General features: G+C 41.5%; 2 protein-coding genes across 14 annotated transcripts in view; one reads left to right on the forward strand and one right to left on the reverse strand.

Annotated features, from left to right (window-relative positions):
* Positions 1 to 23,001, reverse strand: part of RGS6 (regulator of G protein signaling 6) — a 626,535-nt gene that overhangs the window by 343,437 nt on the left and 260,097 nt on the right. The gene's annotated exons all lie outside the window — the stretch shown is intronic.
* Positions 7,712 to 8,459, forward strand: LOC126959574 (peptidyl-prolyl cis-trans isomerase A-like). Its single transcript, XM_050798905.1, has one exon. It carries the CDS (start codon positions 7,756 to 7,758, stop codon positions 8,251 to 8,253), a length of 498 nt encoding a protein of 165 aa, XP_050654862.1. The 5' UTR covers positions 7,712 to 7,755; the 3' UTR covers positions 8,254 to 8,459.

Consider the following 23,001-nt stretch of genomic DNA (forward strand, 5'->3'; position numbering starts at 1 on the left):
TAGATAGAAAGTTGTGAATTCTAGAATTATTTTTAAAACAGTGTCAGTATGGTGAAACCCCATCTCCATCAAAAATACAAAAAATCAGCTGGGCATGGTGGCACATGCCTGTGGTCCCAGCTACTCAAGGGGCTGAGGTGGGAGGATCACTTGAGCCCAGGAGGTGGAGGCTGCAGTGAGCTGAGATTGCACACACTGCACTCCAGCCTGGGTGACAGAGTGAGACCCCGTCTCAATAAAAAAAAAAAATCAAAAAATAAGAAAATAAACAATGTAGTTTTTTTTTTCTAGTGAAAGATCACCATTATACTCTATCCAAATGAGTTTAATGTAACTCAGAAATGCATAAAACAAAAGTAGCTGCTCTATCCCAGAAATAAGTTGGCTCCAGCATTAGTGCCAGGTCAGCCAATATCCCACCCAGAACTGGCCTCACTGACAACTACCTCTTCAGCACAATGTGATAACAGTCTTAAAGATGAAGGTAGGTCATCAAGAAAAGATCATGTTCAGCGTACACAGTATTAAATACCAAAATATAGAGAGTAGTGTCAAATAAAAACAAACCCAGACTAAATTAAGAAGAGACTTTACTTTTAAAGAATATGCCAAAAGGGGAGGATGATTCTTGCAATAGGGAAAAGGCTCTGACCATAAGGTCTATAAACATCCAGATGATCAGGCTGAAAGGGCTTCTTTTTTAATGAATAGGAGTAAACAAGGCTAGAAGGAACCAGGCCTGGGGGATGCACACATGGGATGATGTGACAGCTGAACAGGAAAGATTTGTCTGCAGCTGATGGAGGATCTCAGGAAGGGCCATTGAGGAGGGGTTGTTCCCAGTTCCAACACTTGCTTAGTCTCAGGAATAAGTCAAAGTTTATAGGCGGTGGGGGGATGAGAGAAGCTTCATTAAAGTGGTCAAATCAAATTAGTAAGTATTTTGTCCAGACTGATCACAGGGGGCAAACGTTCAGCTAATCATTTATGAGACACAGATAGGGAGTTTGGAGGGCCTGTGACTGGCCTCGTCATAGGTAAACAAGAGGATCCTCTGTGAATCTTACATACGTCGTCATGTGGGGATGGTGATTCTTTGCAGTGAGCTGTTTCCCAGAACAAAAGTACGGACGTATTTCTTAATTGTTGCTGTTTTCCAGGAGCATAGAGCTCAGCTGAGGTTCAACACTGTCTGTAGTTAAGAAAGATTCCCACCAAAACCAAAAACTGCTGATCTTTAGGAATAAACCTGCATCTACCTGGAATGGTTTGCTATCTAACTTTAGACAACTGTAGCCGCCAATCTGTCATGGCCTTGATGATAATCTAAATGTCTGCCCCTCACACACTGTCTCTCAAGATGTTGTTCATGAGAATGTGATGATGAGGTAAATGTCTTTGGGAAGAGGGACGTCTCTCCCCGTCAAATAGTGCTGTTACCTGGGTGCTCCATAGGACCTTCTGCTTGAGTGGATGGCATTGGGTAGACTGCAATTTGACACGGGAAAGAAAAGGGTGTGTGACATAGCCTAGTATATAGTGTGGCCTTGAGGCCTCTTTCCTGGCCTTTCAGAAGCTCCCAGGAGTAACATCAAAAAAGCTTTCATAGAAAGTCTTGAGAGGCAAACCTGTCTACGTCATAGCTCCCAGTGGGGAATATATAGGAGTAGTGTTAATAATTAGGAAAACAGCCCGAAGATGCTGGTAAGATTCTCTTTCCCCAAGGAGAAAACTCCTTAACACAAGCCTCATAGCCATGCTTCTAGGATTAATAAGAGAAACTATAAAATAACCCAGGGGAATGCTGGTCTCACTAGCTTGGGACTACCCTCCACCCCTTCCCACTAGACTCCTTTACCCAGGTAATGCAATACAACTGGTGTGGAGACATGACAGGTGGGACTTTCAAAAGGGATAGGTGGTCAGGTATCTGTGCATGGTCCTGCTTTGAAACATTCCCTTTCCTTTCAGAAAGTGATGTAAAAGAGTCAGGAGGTTGCCCTGTTCCTCTCTGGATGCACAGGATACCCAGTGACATCCTTGGAACTGGGCCTACTCCACCACTAAGGAAGCTGAATTCCTTTCCTCTTGCATGAGCCTACAAAGGGGGTTATGTTGTGGGTTTCTGTCCAACTACAAGACTAGAGAATCACTCCTAGAGGGCATTTACTGATTTGGGGATTTCCTTGTATCTCCCAAAATTAATAATAGTGACAAACACATACTGGGAAACAAACAATGATTAAGCACAAAGGGGAGAGATGTCACAGAAAGCAAGAATACAAAACTGTAATAATTTATTAAATCTCTGATGTGTCACTGGAGAACCTCCAAAGTAACATGCCTGCCAATTTTTGAAAAATCTCAACCATATTCAGCTACCCATAGCATCTATTCACAGCTCCCATGGACAAAAACACTGCCTTCATGGCCCCACATAAATCATAACACTATCTGCCTCCACTTTGACCATTACTCTCCTCTCTGTTGACACTGTTGGCGGCTAACACAGGCAATTCAGCAATTGCTTAGCTTAAGCTAAGCAAGGTCAGCTTAGCTCAAGTGAATCTTTGATTAGGTTATCAATATCAATATAAGACTAGACAACATGAGTATTTAGCATAATTGCATTGTCGCAACCCCAAAGCATTGCCCAGTGCTTCATGCCTTAGAAGTCTTGGTGCTGAGTCCTCAAAATGGACACAAAGGGAGCTGTGTGCAATTGAGGAGTCTGGAGGGTACAGCTGGTCACAGCTATTCTAATTTTATTTTTAAAATTCTGACCTTTCTCAGGCACACCAACATCTATGGCTCCAGGTACTCTCCCCCAGGTAATGTACTGGTTCCACGTTAGCTTCTTTGGTGATGGCTTTCAATATTTAGAAATCCGACCTGAGATAAAACCTAACTACCTGACTACATCACCTCTCTCAGGTGATGGCAAAGCCAGATTAACTGGTAATCAATTTACTGGCTATGTGTAGTTTCTAATTTTAATTGCACATATCTTCATGGCCTGCCCCTTCCCTTATTTTCCAAGGCTTGATGTAATATCCAACATAACACTACGTTCCTTAGAATCAAACATGGAGAAAATAGTAACTCAGTCCTCTTCTTTTTTCCTCCAGGCTGGACATTGTTTCTTAAATTCAGAGGCTGTCTAAAAATAGGGTCTTCTGCAGTTGAACTTTGTATCCCAAGTCTATTCTAAGATGATTCTTGGGTTTGACGGTCATTGTGGATCTTGGGAACTTAACATCATCTATTCTGTTTTCTCTCTTGTTACTGGACCTCTGTCTTCAGCTGAATCCTTCCCATAAGCTTTGAACCTATTCAAATGTCTCCCATTTAAAATAAATTATTTCCTAGTCCTCAGTCCCCACTCCTACAGCCACTGTTCTATTACTCTCTCTACAGCTAATTTGAAGGAAGCGTCCATACCCACAGCTCAACTGCCTTAGTTAGCCTCCACTCATTCCTCAACCTACCAGTTTCACTTCTAGCTCCATAACTCCCCAAAAACAATGCTTGTTAAGGTCACTAATAACCCTCAAGTCTCTAAACTCAAGATATATTTTTCAGTCCTCCTTATACGAAATATTTTAGCTGCACCTGACACTGTTGGCCTCTTCTTCCTTTTTAAAACACTTTCCTGAGCTTCTGAGATACCTCTGTATCCAGGTTTTCCTCTTATTTTTCTAATTCTTCAAAACCTCCAATATTTGTCTCTGGACATCTTTTCTGAATAACTCTAGGTTTTGGCCAAGATTAGTGTCAGTGAACTGTTCTGTTCACATATATTTGTCTGAACTTCTTTGATATGCTTAGTATTTTCTTAGGAATTTATGTACCCCAGATTTAAAAGTAAATGGTAAAATAGAGGGTTCTGATTTTGACAGAAGATGAAAAATGTGACACTGGCCATTTTTTATTGATATTTTGTTGTTAAGTATTTTGATTGGTAGTATGGATACATACAGACAAAAGTTTGTTGTTTATTGCTCAATTATAGAGCACTATTTGGAAGCTGTCTCTTTATATGATGGTTAAAAAAAGAAACTGGTAGGGAAAAAAGAGGGGAAAGAGTAGTTAGCAGTTTTGAAAGAGTTTTAAGATGGCATTTCTGGGAATTCAAGACAAAGCAGAGTGGAGAAAGGAAAAAGCAGAAGACCAGGCAGATCAGTTCTAAAAGGATTTGCACCGTTAAGGTGTAGTCTCTCGTTTTCTAGATGATTAGATGCAATGGGAACTGCTATCTCCCATCCCCGCAAACATTCTCACTGAGACAAGTTTAAACAAGAGTTTAACAAAGGTCAGGACAAAGACCTGAAGTGACTCAAAAATAAAACACTCTTCTTTCTTTCAAATGACAAAATTTAGTTTCCTCAAAGACTTCCCACCTAAATATACTCATATGTGATAACATGTCCTTCCTTGATTGGACACACACAGGTGTTAAACTTTGGACAAATCTGAAGATGAAAGGAAGGCTTGTGGAGACCAAATATAAGTGAAAAAAATATAAGCAAGTTGAACTAGGAGCCCCTGGAAGCTCACCTCTCTAGCAGCAAAAAGGCACTAGGGGGAGTTTGCCATCTCTCATCCTTCTCTGAATAACTTGCTTCTACTGAGCTAAGAATAGTGTGCTCAATCTGCCTGTGGCTCTCACTAACGAATTAATCCTCAACCCACACATGGGCCAACCAAGTTTTTGAACACCTTATTAGATGATTTTCTCCATCTGTCAAAATTCCAACTCTAAAGGAAAAAAGTGATTCCAGGATAACGCAACTCAATTTTCAGCTCCTTCAAGACAAGAGATCCACTTCCTGGGTATCTTTGTATTCTGCAAAGAGTTTGGTCCATAAAAGGGTGCTCTCTAAATATTTACTGAATATAGCAATAATTAGTCTTGATAAGACCATTATACAGATAAAACTAAATGACTAATAACCACATTTAACTGGTCAGTCTACTTATGTAGATTGTTTTATCAAGAGTGCTTTCATAAGAAAGAGCCGGGCCATACTACAGTCTTCATTCTTATGCTCTGAGAAACTAACCTACAACAATACCAATTGTTTATAGACGGAGGACAAGGATCACGATTTAGGTGTTCTCACTACTGCATGCTCCCTGAACAAAAGGAGAAGTCAGGGAGTCAAGCACAAAAAATCCTTCTGGAGTGCAGGCTGCTTAGTGCTTTTCTCCTGGCCATCTAGTCCTAAATCTGAATGTTACCATTCAGCATGGGACAATAAGTTGGCACCATGGGGAGGTGAGAGGGCTTCCAGTGACCTCGAAATTGTCCTGCATATACACAACTGTGTCACTTCCCCCAGCTAATTAAGTGGCTGGGTACAAGCACATCACTCACTTAAGGTGACTTTGAATTTAAATGTTTTACTACCAAAATGGCATATTTTAATAAAATCACTCACTTGAATGCTAAGAAGAAATAGAAGAAAAATTTATAAAATATAGCATTTTGAACTCAAAAGATTCAAATGATTATTGCCTTTTAAAGAATAGAATATGTATACTTTTTATCTGCCTTTCATTTTTCTCGTAAGATACTAAAGGTATACATATTTTCATATATATATATATATATATTTTTTTTTTTTTGAGATAGGGTCTCACTCTGTCACCCAGGCTGGAGTGCAGTGGCACAATCACAGCTCACTGCAGCCTCGACCTTTTAGGCTCAAGTAATCCTCCCACCTCGGCCTCTCAAGTATCTGGGACCACAGTTGTGTGCCACCATAGCCCGCTAATTTTTGCAGAAATAGGGTTTCACCTTTGTCCAGGCTGGTCTTAAACTCCTGAGCTCAAGCAATCCACCTGCCTTAGCCTCCCAAAGTTCTGGGATTACAGGTGTGTGCCACCACAGCTGACCTTTGTTCTTATTTCACTGATATTTTTATTTCATTGTTCTTATTTTACTGACTTGGAAGTACAGTAATAGACCTATCATGAGAGAGCAGGAAGGGAGAAAGAGCAATTATGCTTTCTGATTGAATGACATAATGTAAAGTATCATATACATTACCTAGTTACTGACAGGCATTCAGTAATATTAATTCTTTTTCCATCCTATTATGCCTTGCTGATAGGATTAGCAGAATTTTAGGCCTGGATAAACCAGCAGCATTGAACAAGTTATGCTGAAATAGTCAAGGTAGTCTCTGAGACATTTTTTCATTCAACAAATACTTAGCATCTAATATAGTCAAGCACTATGTTGGAAGCTGGAGATACAAAGGGAAATAGGACCCAGACCTGTCCTCACAGACCTTAAGGTCTCATGCAGCAGAGAGACCAATAGAAAGACCATTATAACAAGGTATAATGTTGGCAAGACATGGTATATATTTCTGGAAACTCTGGGTTGTAAGTGACAGAAAACCTAAACCTTAGTGGTTTAAGCAACAATTTGGCTCAAATGACTGAGGAGTTGGAGGAAGAGCTTGGTCAGGCATCACTTCACAAAAGGCTCGACCCAGTATCACCAGGACAGGACTTCTCTCTCTTTGCTAAGCCTTTTTGCCTCTGTGTTGTTTCCACAGGTTCCATGCTCTGACGGGCTCCCATCTGCAATCTCTCAGCTGCAACAGCAGTAAGCCTAGCATGCATTATGCACATGCCTAGAGATAAAGAGTTTCTCTCCCTCAGAAAGTAAAGTCTTCATAGTGACTCTCGTTGGCTCAAATCGGGTTTTGTGTTCTCTTCTGAACCCATCACAGGATCTAGAAGGATTAGATTTACTGATTACCTCAGCAACCCCTAGAGCAGAGGGTAGAACCAATTTCAACCAAACTAGGTGGACTGAGTAAAAGAGAGATGATCCCAATTACAGCAACTGCAGCCTCAAACACATAGAGCCTGTATCATGTCACAGGCACTTCTAATCCACTGAGAGATATTCATTCACTTCCTCCAAGTAACAATCTCAGGAGGTCGGTACTATTATTATCCCATTAATAGATGATAAACCATGATAAGCCTGAAGCGTGGAGAGCTTAATAACCTTGCCTGAAGTCTCTCACACACAATGAACTATTTTGTCACGAAAAGGGAGAATACCTATTGGGTGGCAAAAACAAGAGATGGACGAAGAGGAAGATGCTCTGAGAAAGACAGAAGTAACTGAATCAGAAATGGAGTCACTGGAGCTGAAATCTGAAGGTGGAGTAAGAATAAGCCTGGGTGAGGTGAGCCATTGATGGGAGTTGAAGATAAAGGTGTTAGCCAAAGATGTGCCAGAGGAAACGTGAGCTGGAAAGTGAGGGGCCTTGCAATCCATCTAAGGAAACTAGAAATTTATCTTGAGGGCAATGGGCAGCCATGGAAAACTTTATTCAAGACACTGACAGAGATTAGGCATAAAGGGTGGACCATCTAGATATACGGATGAACAAGATGAAAGCAAGAAGCCAGGTAATAGGATATCGCACTAGGAATTTACCTCCCCCATTTCAAATGCCTAGTTTCCAGTAATCTCATGTACCTAAAAACCATAACATTGAAATCATCAGAAATATAATTGAATATCTACTGGCACATAAATGTGTTTATTATCCAACTCTTCAGGGAATAATCACATTTATCCCATATTGTGAAATAAAAGCAGCAGCTTACAAAATGGTCTAAATGGAATAATTACATTTGTAAAAACAAACAATACATCTATAGAAAAAGGTATGGCCCCGCTTTGCAGACGCTGCCGCCGAGGAAAGTCCTGTACTACTAGCCATGGTCAACCCTACCGTGTTCTTTGACATTGCCATCGACGGCGAGCCCTTGGGCCGCGTCTCCTTCGAGCTGTTTGCAGACAAGGTTCCAAAGACAGCAGAAAATTTTCATGCTCTGAGCACTGGAGAGAAAGGATTTGGTTATAAGGGTTCCTGCTTTCACAGAATTATTCCAGGGTTTATGTGTCAGGGTGGTGACTTCACACGCCATAATGGCACTGGTGGCAAGTCCATCTATGGGGAGAAATTTGAAGATGAGAACTTCATCCTAAAGCATACAGGTCCTGGCATCTTGTCCATGGCAAATGCTGGACCCAACACAAATGGTTCCCAGTTTTTCATCTGCACTGCCAAGACTGAGTGGTTGGATGGCAAGCATGTGGTCTTTGGCAAAGTGAAAGAAGGCATGAATATTGTGGAGGCCATGGAGCGCTTTGGGTCCAGGAATGGCAAGACCAGCAAGAAGATCACCATTGCTGATTGTGGACAACTCGAATAAGTTTGACTTGTGTTTTATCTTAACTACCAGACCATTCCTTCTGTAGCTCAGGAGAGCACCCCTCCACCCCATTTGCTAGCAGTATCCTAGAATCTTTGTGCTCTCGCTGCAGTTCCCTTTGGGTTCCATGTTTTCCTTGTTCTCTCCCATGTTTAGCTGGATTGCAGAGTTAAGTTTATGATTATGAAATAAAAACTAAGTAACAATTGTCAAAAAAAAAGAAAAAGGTATGGAAGATTAATAGTAATTATATTTGGGCAGAGAGATTATAGGGTTTTTTTCTTAATTTGCTTAAAAATAAATAGGTTATTTCTAGGGCCGGGCGCGGTGGCTCAAGCCTGTAATCCCAGCACTTTGGGAGGCCGAGGCGGGCGGATCACAAGGTCAGGAGATTGAGACCACAGTGAAACCCCGTCTCTACTAAAAATACAAAAAATTAGCCGGGCGCGGTGGCGGGCGCCTGTAGTCCCAGCTACTCAGGAGGCTGAGGCAGGAGAATGGCGGGAACCCGGGAGGTGGAGCTTTCAGTGAGCCGAGATCGCGCCACTGCACTCCAGCCTGGGCAACAGTGTGAGACTCCGTCTCAAAAAAAAAAAAATAAAAAAAAAAAATAAATAAATAGGTTATTTCTATAAGTTTAAGAGGTAATGTTTAAGTTGCTTCAATTTAATAATTTAATAATAAATTACAGAGGCAATGTATACTAATTATAAAAAATTCAAACAATATGCAAGTATACACAGTAAAGCAGGAAGCAACCCTCCTACCCTCTAGCAAATTCGATTTCTTTCTCAAGAGAAAGAATAACCACTATTAACAGTTTGGTGTGTATCCTTCCAAACAAATCTATGTGACTGTACATGTATTACATACACACATACATGATATGGTTTGGCTGTGCCCCCACTCAAATCTCATCTTGAATTGTAACTCCCACAATTCCCACGTGTCATGGGAGGAACCCAGACCTGGTGGGAGGTGATTGAATTATGGGATGGGTCTTTCCTGCACTGTTCTCATGATAGTGAATGAGTCTCATGAGATCTGATGGTTTTAAAAATGGGCATTTCCCCTGAACAACCTGCTCCTGAATGACTACTGGGTACATAATGAAATGAAGGCAGAAATAAAGATGTTCTCTGAAACCAGTGAGAACAAAGATACAACATACCAGAATCGCTGGGACACATTTAAAGCAGTCTGTAGAGGGAAATTTATAGCACTAAATGCCCACAAGAGAAAGCAGGAAAGATCTAAAATTGACACCCTAACATCACAATTAAAAGAACTAGAGAAGCAAGAGCAAATACATTCAAAAGCTAGCAGAAGGCAAGAAATAACTAAGGTCAGAGCAGAACTGAAGGAGACAGAGACACAAAAAACCCCTCAAAAAATCAATGAATCCAGGAGCTGGTTTTTTGAAAAGATCAACAAAATTGATAGACCGCTAGCAAGACTAATAAAGAAGAAAAGAGAGAAGAATTAAATAGATACAATAAAAAATGATAAAGGGGATATCACCACCGATCCCACAGATATACAAACTGCCATCAGAGAATACTATAAACACCTCTACATAAATAAACTAGAAAATCTAGAAGAAATGGATAAATTCCTGGACACATACACCCTCCCAAGACTAACCCAGGAAGAAGCTGAATTCCTGAAGCCACCAATAACAGGCTCTGAAATTGAGGCAATAATTAATAGCCTAACAAGCAAAAAAGGTCCAGGACCAGATGGATTCACAGCCGAATTCTACCCGAGGTACAAACAGGAGCTAGTACCATTCCTTCCGAAACTATTCCAATCAATAGAAAAAGAGGGAATCCTCCCTAACTCATTTTATGAGGCCAGCATCATCCTGATACCAAAGTCTGGCAGAGATACAACAAAAAAAGAGCATTTTAGACCAATATCCCTGATGAACATCGATGCAAAAATCCTCAATAAAAAACTGGCAAACCAAATCCAGCAGCACATCACAAAGCTTATCCACCATGATCAAGTGGGCTTCATCCCTGGGATGCAAGGCTGGTTCAACATACACAAATCAATAAACATAATCCATCATATAAACAGAACCAAAGACAAAAACCACATGATTATCTCAATAGATGCAGAAAAGGCCTTTGACAAAATTCAACAGCCCCTCATGTTACAAACTCTCAATAAATTAGGTATTGATGGGATGTATCTCAAAATAATCAGAGCTATTTATGACACACCCACAGCCAATATCATACTGAATGGGCAAAAACTGGAAGCATTCCCTTTGAAAACTGGCATAAGACAGGGATACCCTCTCTCACCACTCCTATTCAACACAGTGTTGGAAGTTCTGGCCAGGGCAATCAGGCAGGAGAAAGAAATAAAGGGTATTCAATTAGGAAAAGAGGAAGTCAAATTGTCCCTGTTTGCAGACGACATGATTGTATATTTAGAAAACCCCATCATCTCAGCCCAAAACCTCCTTAAGCTGATAAGCAACTTCAGCAAAGTCTCAGGACACAAAATCAATGTGCAAAAATCACAAGCATTCCTATACACCAATAACAAACAAACAGAGAGCCAAATCATGAGTGAACTCCCATTCACAACTGCCTCAAAGAGAATAAAATACCTTGGAATCCAACTTACAAGGGATGTGAATGACCTCTTCAAGGAGAACTACAAACCACTGCTCAATGAAATAAAAGAAGACACAAACAAATGGAAGAACATTCCATGCCCATGGTTAGGAAGAATCAATATTGTGAAAATGGCCATACTGCCCAAGGTAATTTATAGATTCAATGCCATCCCCATCAAGTTACCAACGACTTTCTTCACAGAATTGGAAAAAACTACTTTAAAGTTCATATGGAACCAAAAAAGAGCCTGCATTGCCAAGACAATCCTAAGACAGAAGAACAAAGCTGGAGGCATCACAGTACCTGACTTCAAACTATACTACGAGGCTACAGTAACCACAACAGCATGGTACTGGTACCAAAACAGAGATATAGACCAATGGAACAGAACAGAGGCCTCAGAAATAATACCACACATCTACAACCATCTGATCTTTGAAAAACCTGACAGAAACAAGAAATGGGGAAAGGATTCCCTATTTAATAAATGGTGCTGGGAAAACTGGCTAGCCATAAGTAGAAAGCTGAAACTGGATCCCTTCCTTACACCTTATACGAAAATTAATTCGAGATGGATTAAAGACTTAAATGTCAGACCTAAAACCATAAAAACCCTAGAAGAAAACCTAGGCAATACCATTCAGGACATAGACATGGCCAAGGACTTCATGTCTAAAACACCAAAAGCAATGGCAACAAAAGCCAAAATTGAGAAATGGGATCTAATTAAACTAAAGAGCTTCTGCACAGCAAAAGAAACTACCATCAGAGTGAACAGGCAACCTACAGAATGGGAGAAAATTTTTGCAATCTACCCATCTGACAAAGGGCTAATATACAGAATCTACAAAGAACTTAAACAAATTTACAAGAAAAAATCAAACAACCCCATCAAAAAGTGGGTGAAGGATATGAACAGACACTTCTCTAAAGAAGACATTTATGCAGCTAACAGACACATGAAAAAAATGTTCGTCATCACTGGTCATCAGAGAAATGCAAATCAAAACCACAATGAGATACCATCTCATACCAGGTAGAATGGCGATCATTAAAAAGTCAGGAAACAACAGGTGCTGGAGGGGATATGGAGAAATAGGAACACTTTTACACTGTTTGTGGGACTGTAAACTAGTTCAACCATTGTGGAAGACAGTGTGGCGATTCCTCAAGGATCTAGAACTAGAAATACCATTTGACCCAGCCATCCCATCACTGGGTATATACCCAAAGGATTATAAATCATGCTGCTATAAAGACACATACACACGTATGTTTATTACGGCACTGTTCACAATAGCAAAGACTTGGAACCAACCCAAATGTCCATCAATGATAGACTGGATTAAGAAAATGTGGGACACGGGCGTGGTGGTGGGCGTCTGTAGTCCCAGCTACTTGGGAGGCTGAGGCGGGAGAATGGCGTGAACCGGAGAGGCGGAGCTTGCAGTCAGCCGAGATTGCGCCACTGCACTCCAGCCTGGGAGACACAGCAAGACTCTGTCTCAAAAAAAAAAAAAAAAAAAAAAAAAAGAAAGAAAAAAAGAAAATGTGGGACATATACACCATGGAATACTATGCAGCCATAAAAAAGATGAGTTCATGTCCTTTGTAAGGACATGGATGAAGCTGGAAACCACCATTCTGAGCAAACCGTTGAAGGACAGAAAACCAAACGCCGCACGTTCTCACTCATAGGTGGGAACTGAACAATGAGAACACTTGGACAAAGGGTGGGGAACATCACACAGTGGAGCCTGTTGTCGGGTGTGGGGAGGAGGGAGGGATAGCATTAGGAGATATACCTAATGTAAATGATGAGTTAATGGGTGCAGCACACCAACATGACACATGTATACACATGTAACAAACCTGCACATTGTGCACATGCACCCTAGAACTTAAAGTATAATTAAAAAAAATAAATAAATAGAAAAAAATATGGGCGTTCCCCTGCACAAACTCTCTTTTTTTGCCTGCTGCCATCCATGTAAGATGTGACTTGCTCCTCCTTTCCTTCCGCCATGATTGTGAGGCCTCCCCAGCAATGTGGAACTGTGAGTTCAATTAAACCTCTTTCTTTTGTAAATTGCCCAGTCTCAGGTATGTCTTTATCAGCAGCATGAAAACAAACTAATACACACACACACACATGCAATATTGTGCATATACATAGAAATTATATATATAATACCATATATATACATGTTTTCCTACAGAAGTAATTATACTAAAATATTGCTCTAGGACTTGCTTCTTCCAGGTAATGAAATACTATGTCCATCTTTCCATGTGAATACATACAGGTCGGCTGTTTATTTTTTTTAGAGATGGGTGTCTCACTATATTGACCAGGTTGGTCTTGAACTCCTGGCCTCAAAAGATCCTCCTATCTTGGCCTCCCAAAGTTCTGGGATGACAGGCATAAGCCACTGTACCAAGCCTGCTCATTATTTTAACTGTTGTACAATATTCAAGAGTAGAGGCACATTGTAATTGATTTACCTGGTCTATTATAGACATACATTTAAGTTGTTTCCAACGTTTTCTTACTATAAACAGTACTGCAATAAAGCCCCTTGGATATATGTGCAAGAATGATGTAAGATTAACTTCTAGAAGTAGAATTGCTAGTCAGAGGGCATATACATTTTAAATTCTGATAAATACTACAAAATTGGTTGCCTAGAGGCATGTCCAATTTATACTCCCAGCAGAAAACAGTCCATGACTGTTTTACCACATTCTTATCAACCCTGGAGATTATCAATGTAATTTTGGTCAGTGGGCAAACAGCATTTCAGTCTGCAAAACACACTTTAGAAAACACTGATCAGTAATTATTTTTGTTTTTTTCTGAGCATTAGCCAGGAAACTATTTTTATTTCAAATGTTTTTAATAGTCTTTCCAAAATACTCATCACCAGAAACCTTTGTACACAATATGAATTTATTTCTTTGGCTTAAATGTGCAATCATCTGAATTAATTTTCAGCTAATTAAGGATCTGGATTGCTACTATTCCACAGGACCACAGAAGTATAAAGATATGGCTGGAATATATGATGGCTCAGAACACATCCGTGAGCTGGTGTTTGGAATGAGACCCTGACTTGTTTAGGGCTGACCTGTGAGAGGGGACAAGGATGGAAAGCGATATTACCATTTTGAAAATTTTTAAATACCAGTTTTAAAAGCAGCCTGCTTGCACATTGCATAATCATATGCAAGCCCTCCAGAGGAAGTAACTGTTTCTTATTCACTGCACAGGACAGCTCACCAGGAAAGACGGAGGACACATTAAAGTGATACTGGGAATGTGCATGGAAGAAAGAGAATAAACCATGATGGGTGCAAGGATAGTATCTTAGTGGTGAATGTGAGCAACTGAGGGAGGGATGGATCCATTCCCAGAGGAGGTACGATGAGGACATGGGAGCTCAACACTGTCCAGGGCAGGCTTCTCCTTCCTTACAGGAAGCTCTGCTCCCCATAAAGATTGTACTGGGAAGAAGATGTAGGAATCATATTCTGTATTGCCGCAGTTCTGCCTCTGCTCTGCTCTCTATCTGCTCATGCTGTCAGAGATCTAAAGACGTGATCTCTGCTGAAGCACCACAGAGATCTGAGAAGCCGTGCAGGAAAACACTGCCTGGAGTCCAAGGTGGCCAAACATCATGGTTCAGCACCATCCATTTCATCTCATACTGAAGAGTAGACACTTGGGAGTGCTCCCCCTGGATATAGGTACAGCACTATGAGGTCGGCAAAATCATCTGCTAAGTCTGAATGTTTGTGTCCCTCCAAAATTCATATGTTGAAATCCTAACCCCAAGGTGATGGTATGAGGAGGTGGGGCTTTTGGGAGGTGATGAGATCACGGGAACAGAGCCCTCATGAATGAAATAAGTGCCCTTAAAAAGATGCCTGAGAGAGACCCCTTGCCCCTTTCATCATGTGAAGACACAGCAAGAAGGTGCCACCTGTGAGGAAGCAGGCCCTCACCAGACAGACTCTGCCTTGCGTTTGGCCTTTCACCCTCTAGAACTGTGAGAAATAAAAATCCTGTTGTCTATAAGCCACCCAGTTTATGGTATTTTGTTATAGCGGCCTGAACAGACCAAGATATCATCCTTGTTTTACAGAGGCTGAAACTGAGGCTTTGCGAGGTGAAGTAACCTGCCTAAGGTCACATAGCTTGTATGGTAGGCAGCTTCTAGGATTGCCTTCTAGGATGTCTTCCTCCTGGGTCTTCTTGCCCTTCAGGATCCCCTCCCCGTGGAAGTGTGAGTTATACTTGGTGACTTGATTCCAAGAAACAGAATATCACAGAATGGTGGTATGTTGCTTCTGAGATGAAGTTACAAAAACACTGTAGCTTCAAGTTTCTGTTTGGAGTGATGAAAAGTTTTAGAAAGAGTGGTGATGGTTGTAAAACATAGTGAATATACTTAATGCCACTGAATTGCACACCTAAAAATGGTTACAACAGGCCAGGTGTGGTGGCTGACACCTGTAACCCCAGCACTTTGGGAGGCCAAGGTGGGCAGATCACTGGAGGTCAGGACTTTGAGACCAGCCTGGCCAACATGGCAAAACTCCATCTACTAAAAATACAAAAAATTAGCCAGGCGTGGTGGCACACACTTATAGTCCCAGCTACTTGGGAGGCTGAGGCAGGAGAATCTCTTGAAATCGAGAGACGGAGGTTGCAGTGAGCCAAGATTCTACCACTGCACTCCAGCCTGGGTGACACAGCAAGACTCTGTCTCAAAAAAAAAAAAAAAGAAAGGTTACAATAACAAATAATGTTGTATATATTTTATCACTCATACAAAAATCATTTTCAATGCCTCCCCCACATTCCCAGGGAAAACAAAAACACTGTAGCTTCCATCTTGGATCTTTCTCTCAGATTCCCCTCTCTGGGGGAAGCAGCCGCCAAGTTGTGAGCAGCCCTTTGACGAGGTGGCAAGGAACTGATGTCTCTAGCCAACAACCATGACGGATTTGAGGCCGGCCAACCACCACATGCGTTTGAAAGCAGGTCCTTCCCCACCTGGCCAAGCTATGAGATGACTGCAGCCTTGGTACCCAGCAAAGCCAAACCCAGATCCTTTACCCACAGTGCTGTGAGATAATAACTTAAGCCACTAAATTTGGGATAATTTGTTATACAGCGATAGATAACTAACAGCTATTAACTAGCAAAGATGGAATTTAAACTCAATTTTGCTTGTCGCCAGAGTCTGAGGTCTTAATTCATCTATTAATTCATGAATTCACTCCAGTATGCATTTGTGCCTACATGCATGATAGATGCTATCTTAGAGATAACACATAAAGTGATGGATTAACAATGTACTTTCTCTAAAAAACAGGATCCATCCTACAGAATCCCTGACTGTCATAGCATGGGACAGACTTGCTGTTCAAGCAGAAGTGGACAATTGCAGCCATATTTGCTTTCATCCACTGCCCTTTTTAACACGTGCCTGCCCTCCCCAGACCCCTCCCCTCCAAGGGTTTGCATCTCCAGTCCTTGTAGAGAAACAGCCTTTCCAGCCTGCAGCCAAGTTGAAAGCAAAGACACTTTGTGGGACATCTGGGCAATAAGTTTGCTTACTCTCCTGGGAGAGGAAGCGGCCCTGATGATTCTGAGTTTGGCTACGGAATCAGGAGAGCCAGATATTTTGAAATGTTATATTAAACTGAGGGCATCGATTGGTTGTGCAAGTTCTTCCTGAAGCCCCCTATACACAGGGATGGGTAATGGGTAAGAACGGGAGCTGCTCAAATGCAGAAATGCCCCTTTACAGAATGGACTCAGAGTAGGTCCACAGGGAAATCTGGAGGGCAGGAGAAACGTCCCTGAAATGCACTATATATGCTCTTGTTCTCTGTGGCCACTCCTCTTCCTAAGAGATTTTGTATCCTCGGGTAATTAGTGTGGCCCTTCTTCTAACTGTGCAGTGGGGTTGATGCATGGTCTCAGCAATTTGGGGAATATTTCTATCCATTAGTGAAGATGACTTACTTCATAAATGTATTTTGTATTCCCTCATTTGTGTACACAAACACCAAAACACATATTTTAAGTATGTGAGAGTCAAATGTTTCTTAGCTAGCTAATCACATTAATACTTCATCATGAAGAAGAGGATATTGGATTTCAATTTAAATCCAAATGTGTCTAGATTTTTAACCACTATTAAAATGTAGCAGTGTGCTGGTTCTTAAGTCATTTTGCCAGTCAGAGGTGGTGAATAAAGTTGATTTTACTTTTTATGGGTGTTCAGTTTACTCTAGACCAAGGGTTGGCAATTTTTTTTTTCCTGTGATACAAGAAATAAATATTTCAGGCTTTGCTGGCCGCACACTGTCTCTGTCCCAGCTGCTCACCTCTGCCTTGTAGCTTGAAAGCAGCCACAGACAATAGACATTATGTAAATGAGCGGGCATTTCTGTGTTTCAGCAGAACTATTTATAGAAACAGGTGGCAGGTGGAATTTGACCTTGGGGCTGCTGTTTGCCATCCTCTAGTCTGGGCCCTTTTATCCTACCTCAGTCAGTTTATTTGGGAAGTGGGATTAGTGAGGGGGATGCATAGTAGAGAAACTGCTTTTCAGCTGAGTTATAATTTGAACATATCCAAATTCACTTCTTTAATTAAGATTCTTGTAGATTAACTTAGAGTACTCTTATTTAACAATCTGAACAGCTCAGGCTTTAGATAATCACTGTTGAATTTAAAAAGTCAAATTTAGACCAGGCACAGTGGCTCACACCCATAATCCCAGCACTTTGGGAGGCCGAGATGGGCGGATCACGAGGTCAGGAGATGGAGAGCATCCTGGCTAACAGGGTGAAACCCCATCTCTACTAAAAATACAAAAAAATTAGCTGTGCATGGTGGCAGGCACCTGTAGTCCCAGCTACTCGGGAGGCTGAGGCAGAACGGCGTGAACCCGGAATGCGGAGCTTGCAGTGAGCTGAGATCGCGCCACTGCCCTCCAGCCTGGGCGACAGAGCGAGACTCCGTCTCAAAAAAAAAAAAAAGTCAAATTTCGTGTGGAGTGAATGAGGGGGATACAATTCTAAGGGAGAATTTCCCAGTTTTTCCAGCCTAGACTGCAATTATTCATGAGTTGTCATTCTTATCAGATTTGAACTCTTTAAAGACAGGGAAAACTTTACCTGCCATTGTGCAGATTCTATTGACACACAGCAGGTGTCCAATAAATGTTCGCTGACAGAACACATAAGAAACAGGAGGCGAATCATTAGTTGCCATAATAAGCAATTAACATATAATGATCCTGATATATGTGAACATAAAGAGAGTGCTGGACTTTTTTCTCCACATATTAAAAAAGCAGGACCATATAAGTCCCACGGCGGCCATCTGCTACTGCTTTCCAATGTGGGCTCCCCAAGGCACCACTTCCTTGAGTAAGCTCACTGTGGCTGACCTAATCCTCAGAGGGTGAGCAATGCCAACTCAGGCTGGCTAAGAAGGCTCAGTATTGTGGTTACTTCTTTTCTTTTCTCTTCTCTTCTCCTTCTCCTTTCCTCTTCTTCTTCTTCTTGTTCTTCTTCTTCTTCGTCTTTCTTCCTCTTCCTCTTCTTCTTCTCCTCCTCCTCTTCCTCCTCCTCCTCCTCCTCCTCCTCCTCCTCCTCTTCTTCTTCTTCTTCTTCTTCTTCTTCTTCTTCTTCTTCTTCTTCTTCTTCTTCTTCTTCTTCTTCTTCTTCTCTTCCTCTTCCTCTTCCTCTTCCTCTTCCTCTTCTTCTTCTTCTTCTTCTTCTTCCTTATTCTTCCTTCTTCCTTCTTCTTCTTTTTTAAGCAGAGGACATTCAGGAGTAAGTATCTCCTTCTAGGAACTGTCCCTACATCCTACAACTCCTCCCCTCCGACCCTTTGACGATTTTCCTAGGCAAGTCTATGTAGAAAGCCCTCTCCAGCCAAGTGCCCCAAAGAGCATTTGACTCCTGTGCTTCTTGCGTTAGTCTTTTTGTGTTTGTTCCCTAAATAAGTCAACCACATTGAGAGATTATTTGTTAAGTGCCTGGAATCCCCCAGACATTTAACAAACACCGTGGGGCTTTTGAGGTGAGGTAGACTCTGATCTGTATAGCAACTCAGGAATGAGGTGCAATGAGCCGTGCACTGAGGAGGACTGTGTGTTTCCAGGGACAGCCCTGTCCCTACCACCTCCTTCCTTGTGCTGCCCCCTCATCCCTTCTCCCTCCACTCCTCTGAGTTGGTCAAACCTTTCAGGGAAGGCAACGCTTCCTATACATAGAGGGGGCAAAAAACCTCAAGTGCAAACACCCTTGGAAGGAGCAAGAAGTGGACAAATGAAGTGAATTTAAATGGAGGTAAAAGTGAGATATCAGAGCCTTCACTGACGTGACTGAGAGGCAGGACAGAGTGAAAAGGCAGTGACACAAAGGCATGATGAAGGACGGGGGTTCCGAAAAGCAGGGCGGATGGGTGGAAACACAAGCGGCTCATTCACAGTGCGGCCTGAGGCCAGCTCCGGCAGGTGGGGCTCCTGAATCAAACAGCATCTTGCTGGCCTCCAGCATCCTGTTTTAAGAAAGTAGGAATCCATGTTGCGAATAGACTAGATTCCCTCATTAGAGAAATCTAGGAATCTTCCACAAAGCAACAACCATCTAGAATTCCCTAATTATCCCAACAGGACAGATTAATTAGGTCACTTTAGAGAATCAAACAAATAAAATATACAGAAGCTGAAAGCGCAGCACAGAAATGGTTATATTTAGGCCATGGGTCCTAGGGCACTGCCAGATAATAAAGATTTTGGACTCTGCGAGCCATAGGGTCTCTATCGCAATGATCGGATAGGGCATTATAGTATGAAAGCAGCCACAGACAGTCTATATATAAATGAGTGTGCCTAAATTCCAATACAATTTTATTGACAAAAAGACTGTGGGCTGTGTTTGGTCCATAGGCCATAGTTTGCTGAACTCTGGCTTACATCACATTAAAGGGAAGACACATCCTTCCACCACTTAGACCCTGTACCTCATAACATCTTACAAAGGATCTGGTTCTAAAGTCAACAAAACAATAGTCAGAATTATCTTAGAATCTAGAATTGCCTGTGGGAACAGCCACCTACTGAGGGGAGAGTATATCACATCTCCCACACCAAGTTCCTCCCAAGTAATTCATGCAGTGACAGCAGATGAGCTCATGCCACTTAAATTATCTCTCATGCCAATAACTTCTCATAACTTAAATGCAAGTGCTATAGGAAGTCAGCGTTCACAACAAGTTTGAATAACACATACACTCTTTCTAGAAGAAAGATAAAATCTCTTGGACTGTTGGCATTGTTTTAGATTACTTTCATTGCAATGTTGCTTCAATGTATACAAAACTAACACAACTAGATGCAAAGTGCTTTTGCTTACAACTCTTCTATAATTCTGACACTAGCATAAGTGTAAAAGCTAAATATGAAGCCAGTAACAATTGACTGCATTAAAATGACACAGTGGACAATGGCATTTCACTCCAATTACATCATTGTTTATAATGTAAAAACAAAATGTCACTAATTACCACAGCCCCAAACTACTGCAAAACATCACCATTGCATCACTGGGCCTTCACTTAGTGTACACACATCATTTACAAATCAATTCCCTTCTCCCCTTCAGTGACCAGGAAAGTGTCATACTCACTCACAGAAATGATGAAAAACCCTGAAATTGTACATTTGCTGTTTTGAAAGGGAACTCAAAGTCCCCTGAGAATGCATTTGGGCACCCCAGTCGGAGAACCATTACTGATAAACACTGGATTGCTTAAACCTTGTTACGTTTCTGAAGTAATTTCTGTCCTATAAACCTCTACATTATTTACTGTTTTTGCCACTAAGGTGACATCTGTCAGCTAGTACCACTTTCCACTCTCTGCCTCTCTCTTTTCTTTTATAGGCTTTGAATATACTTTGTTCTTATCTACCACACTTCAGACTAGAGACCAAAGCAGGTGGACTCTGCCCTGGAGGCAAATGTTCTAACTTGGGTTACAACTATATGACTCGAAGGATCCACTTATCTTCTCTGAGCCTGTTTTTCCACCTGCAAATTAGGAAGCTGAACTTTAAGGTCTTTTCCATCTCTTCTCTTCTCTAGTTCTGTGAACCAAAAAAGAGGGAGCTACCCCAAAGCGTTCTTACTCAGGTATGTGCAGAGACAAATACAGTGTCTTGCTCTAATAGAAACCCCATGAATCTGATGAATCTGTTTCTTTAAAAACAAACATCAAAGCAACAGAATAGTACAACTAAAATCGACCCCAGGTATTATTTAGTCTATTGTCCTTATTTAGTAAATTAATTTATTTCAATGTCTGCTTATGGCCTGGGCCTTAAGCAAGATGTTGGAGATTTGTTAATTTTTTATATTTAGACAAGGTTTTGCTTTGTCGCCCAGGCTGGAGTGCAGTGGCGTAATTTTGGCTCACTGCAGCTTCCACTTCCAAGGCTCAAGTGAGCCTCCCACCTCAGCCTCCTGAGTAGCTGGGAGTACAGGTACATAGCATCACACTCAGCTAATTTTCTGTGGAGATGAGGTTTCGCCATGTTGCCCAGGCTGGTCTCAAACTCCTGAGCTCAAGGGATCCACCCACCTCAGCCTCTCAAAATCCTGGGATTACAGGTGTGAGCCACTGAGCCCAGCCAAGATGTTGGAGATTAATAACAAACACAACAAGTACTTATTCTTTTGGAGACTAAATTACACTGAAGAGGATTGAGATAAGTCAGGAAGTGATTAAAATATAATAACAAAAAGTATATAATAACGAAAAATATAAAATATTATATATATTAGCAAAAGTTGCTATAGCTACTTTAAGAGCATTGGTTAGCATCTAACCTGGACCTGGAGGATCAAGAAAGTCTTCTAGGAGAACATCATTCCCCAGTGATTCCCTGAAGGGCCTCAGAGCTATCAAGACAGCAGAGGATTCTTGTGGGTGTGACCCACAGGGGACCACATGCCTTGAGTTTAGGGAGACACCAGCTGACCTCCAGCTGAAAACTGCCAAATAGAAATTTGGGCCCCAAGATGCCATGTCTTCTGATTTTTCAAGAGAAGCAGAATATTTGGATTTTTAAATAATTACTGATTCCTAAATTTTGTCACAATTTTAATTTTTAAAAATACTATTAAATAAAGTCCTCATTCAACCCATACATTGTCCCCTGGGTCTCTGGTACTCCCTACCCACTGTAGCCCTAGACCTTCCCTTCTTCGTTTGCCAAGTGTTCTTGTGTGTCCCTTGCAGGACGGTGGAAACATGGACCCAGGACTTCTGTTCGAGGCAGACATTTATAATTAAGTGTGAGCTAGGCACTCTGGCATGGGTATTTGATCTTAACTAGAAAACATATGGCCAGGTGTGGTGGCTCATGCCTGTAATTCCAGCACTTTGAGAGGCTGAGGCAGGCAGATCACTTTATGTCAGGAATTTGAGGCCAGCCTGGCCAACATAGTAAAACCCCGTCTCTACTAAAAATACAAAAAGCAGCCAGGCATGGTGGCGGGCACCTGTAATGGCGGCTACTCAGGAGACTGAGGCAGGAGAATGGCTTGAACCCAGGAGGCAGAGGTAGAAGTGAGCCAAGATTGCGCCACTGCACTCCAGCCTGGGCAACAGAGCAAGACTCCGTCTCAAAAGAAACAAAAAGAAAAAGAAAAGAAAATATTTGGATTTTGGGGGCTAAGGGGCATTCTGAACATTTCTTCTACTTAAACAATCTTTTCTTTCATTCTCATTGGTCCAACAAGAGGTCAGAATGTCCCTTAAGAATTAAAGTTCTCTGGGGAACTTACAGATCTCAAAAATATTTGCCCAACTCAGCTTTGGGTTTCCCATCAACACTTAGCAAGAAGCGGCTACATCAGCCTTGGGAAATGCTCATTTCATAGTAGAACAGGCAGTTTTCAGGAGAACAGAAGCCCAGATGGGAGAAGCAGAATACAAATCGTAATTCCAAAGTGGAAAATTCAACTTTGATGTGCACTTGACAGATGCAAGAGAAACGAATCCCAAGTATTTGAAGAGGAA

Source organism: Macaca thibetana, chromosome 7 (genome assembly GCF_024542745.1).
Source record: "Macaca thibetana thibetana isolate TM-01 chromosome 7, ASM2454274v1, whole genome shotgun sequence".
Classification (NCBI taxonomy): domain Eukaryota; kingdom Metazoa; phylum Chordata; class Mammalia; order Primates; family Cercopithecidae; genus Macaca; species Macaca thibetana.

Coding starts and splice junctions, on each gene's coding strand:
- LOC126959574 (XM_050798905.1), top strand. CDS start 7,756: ATGGTCAACCCTACCGTGTTCTTTGACATTGCCATCGACGGCGAGCCC.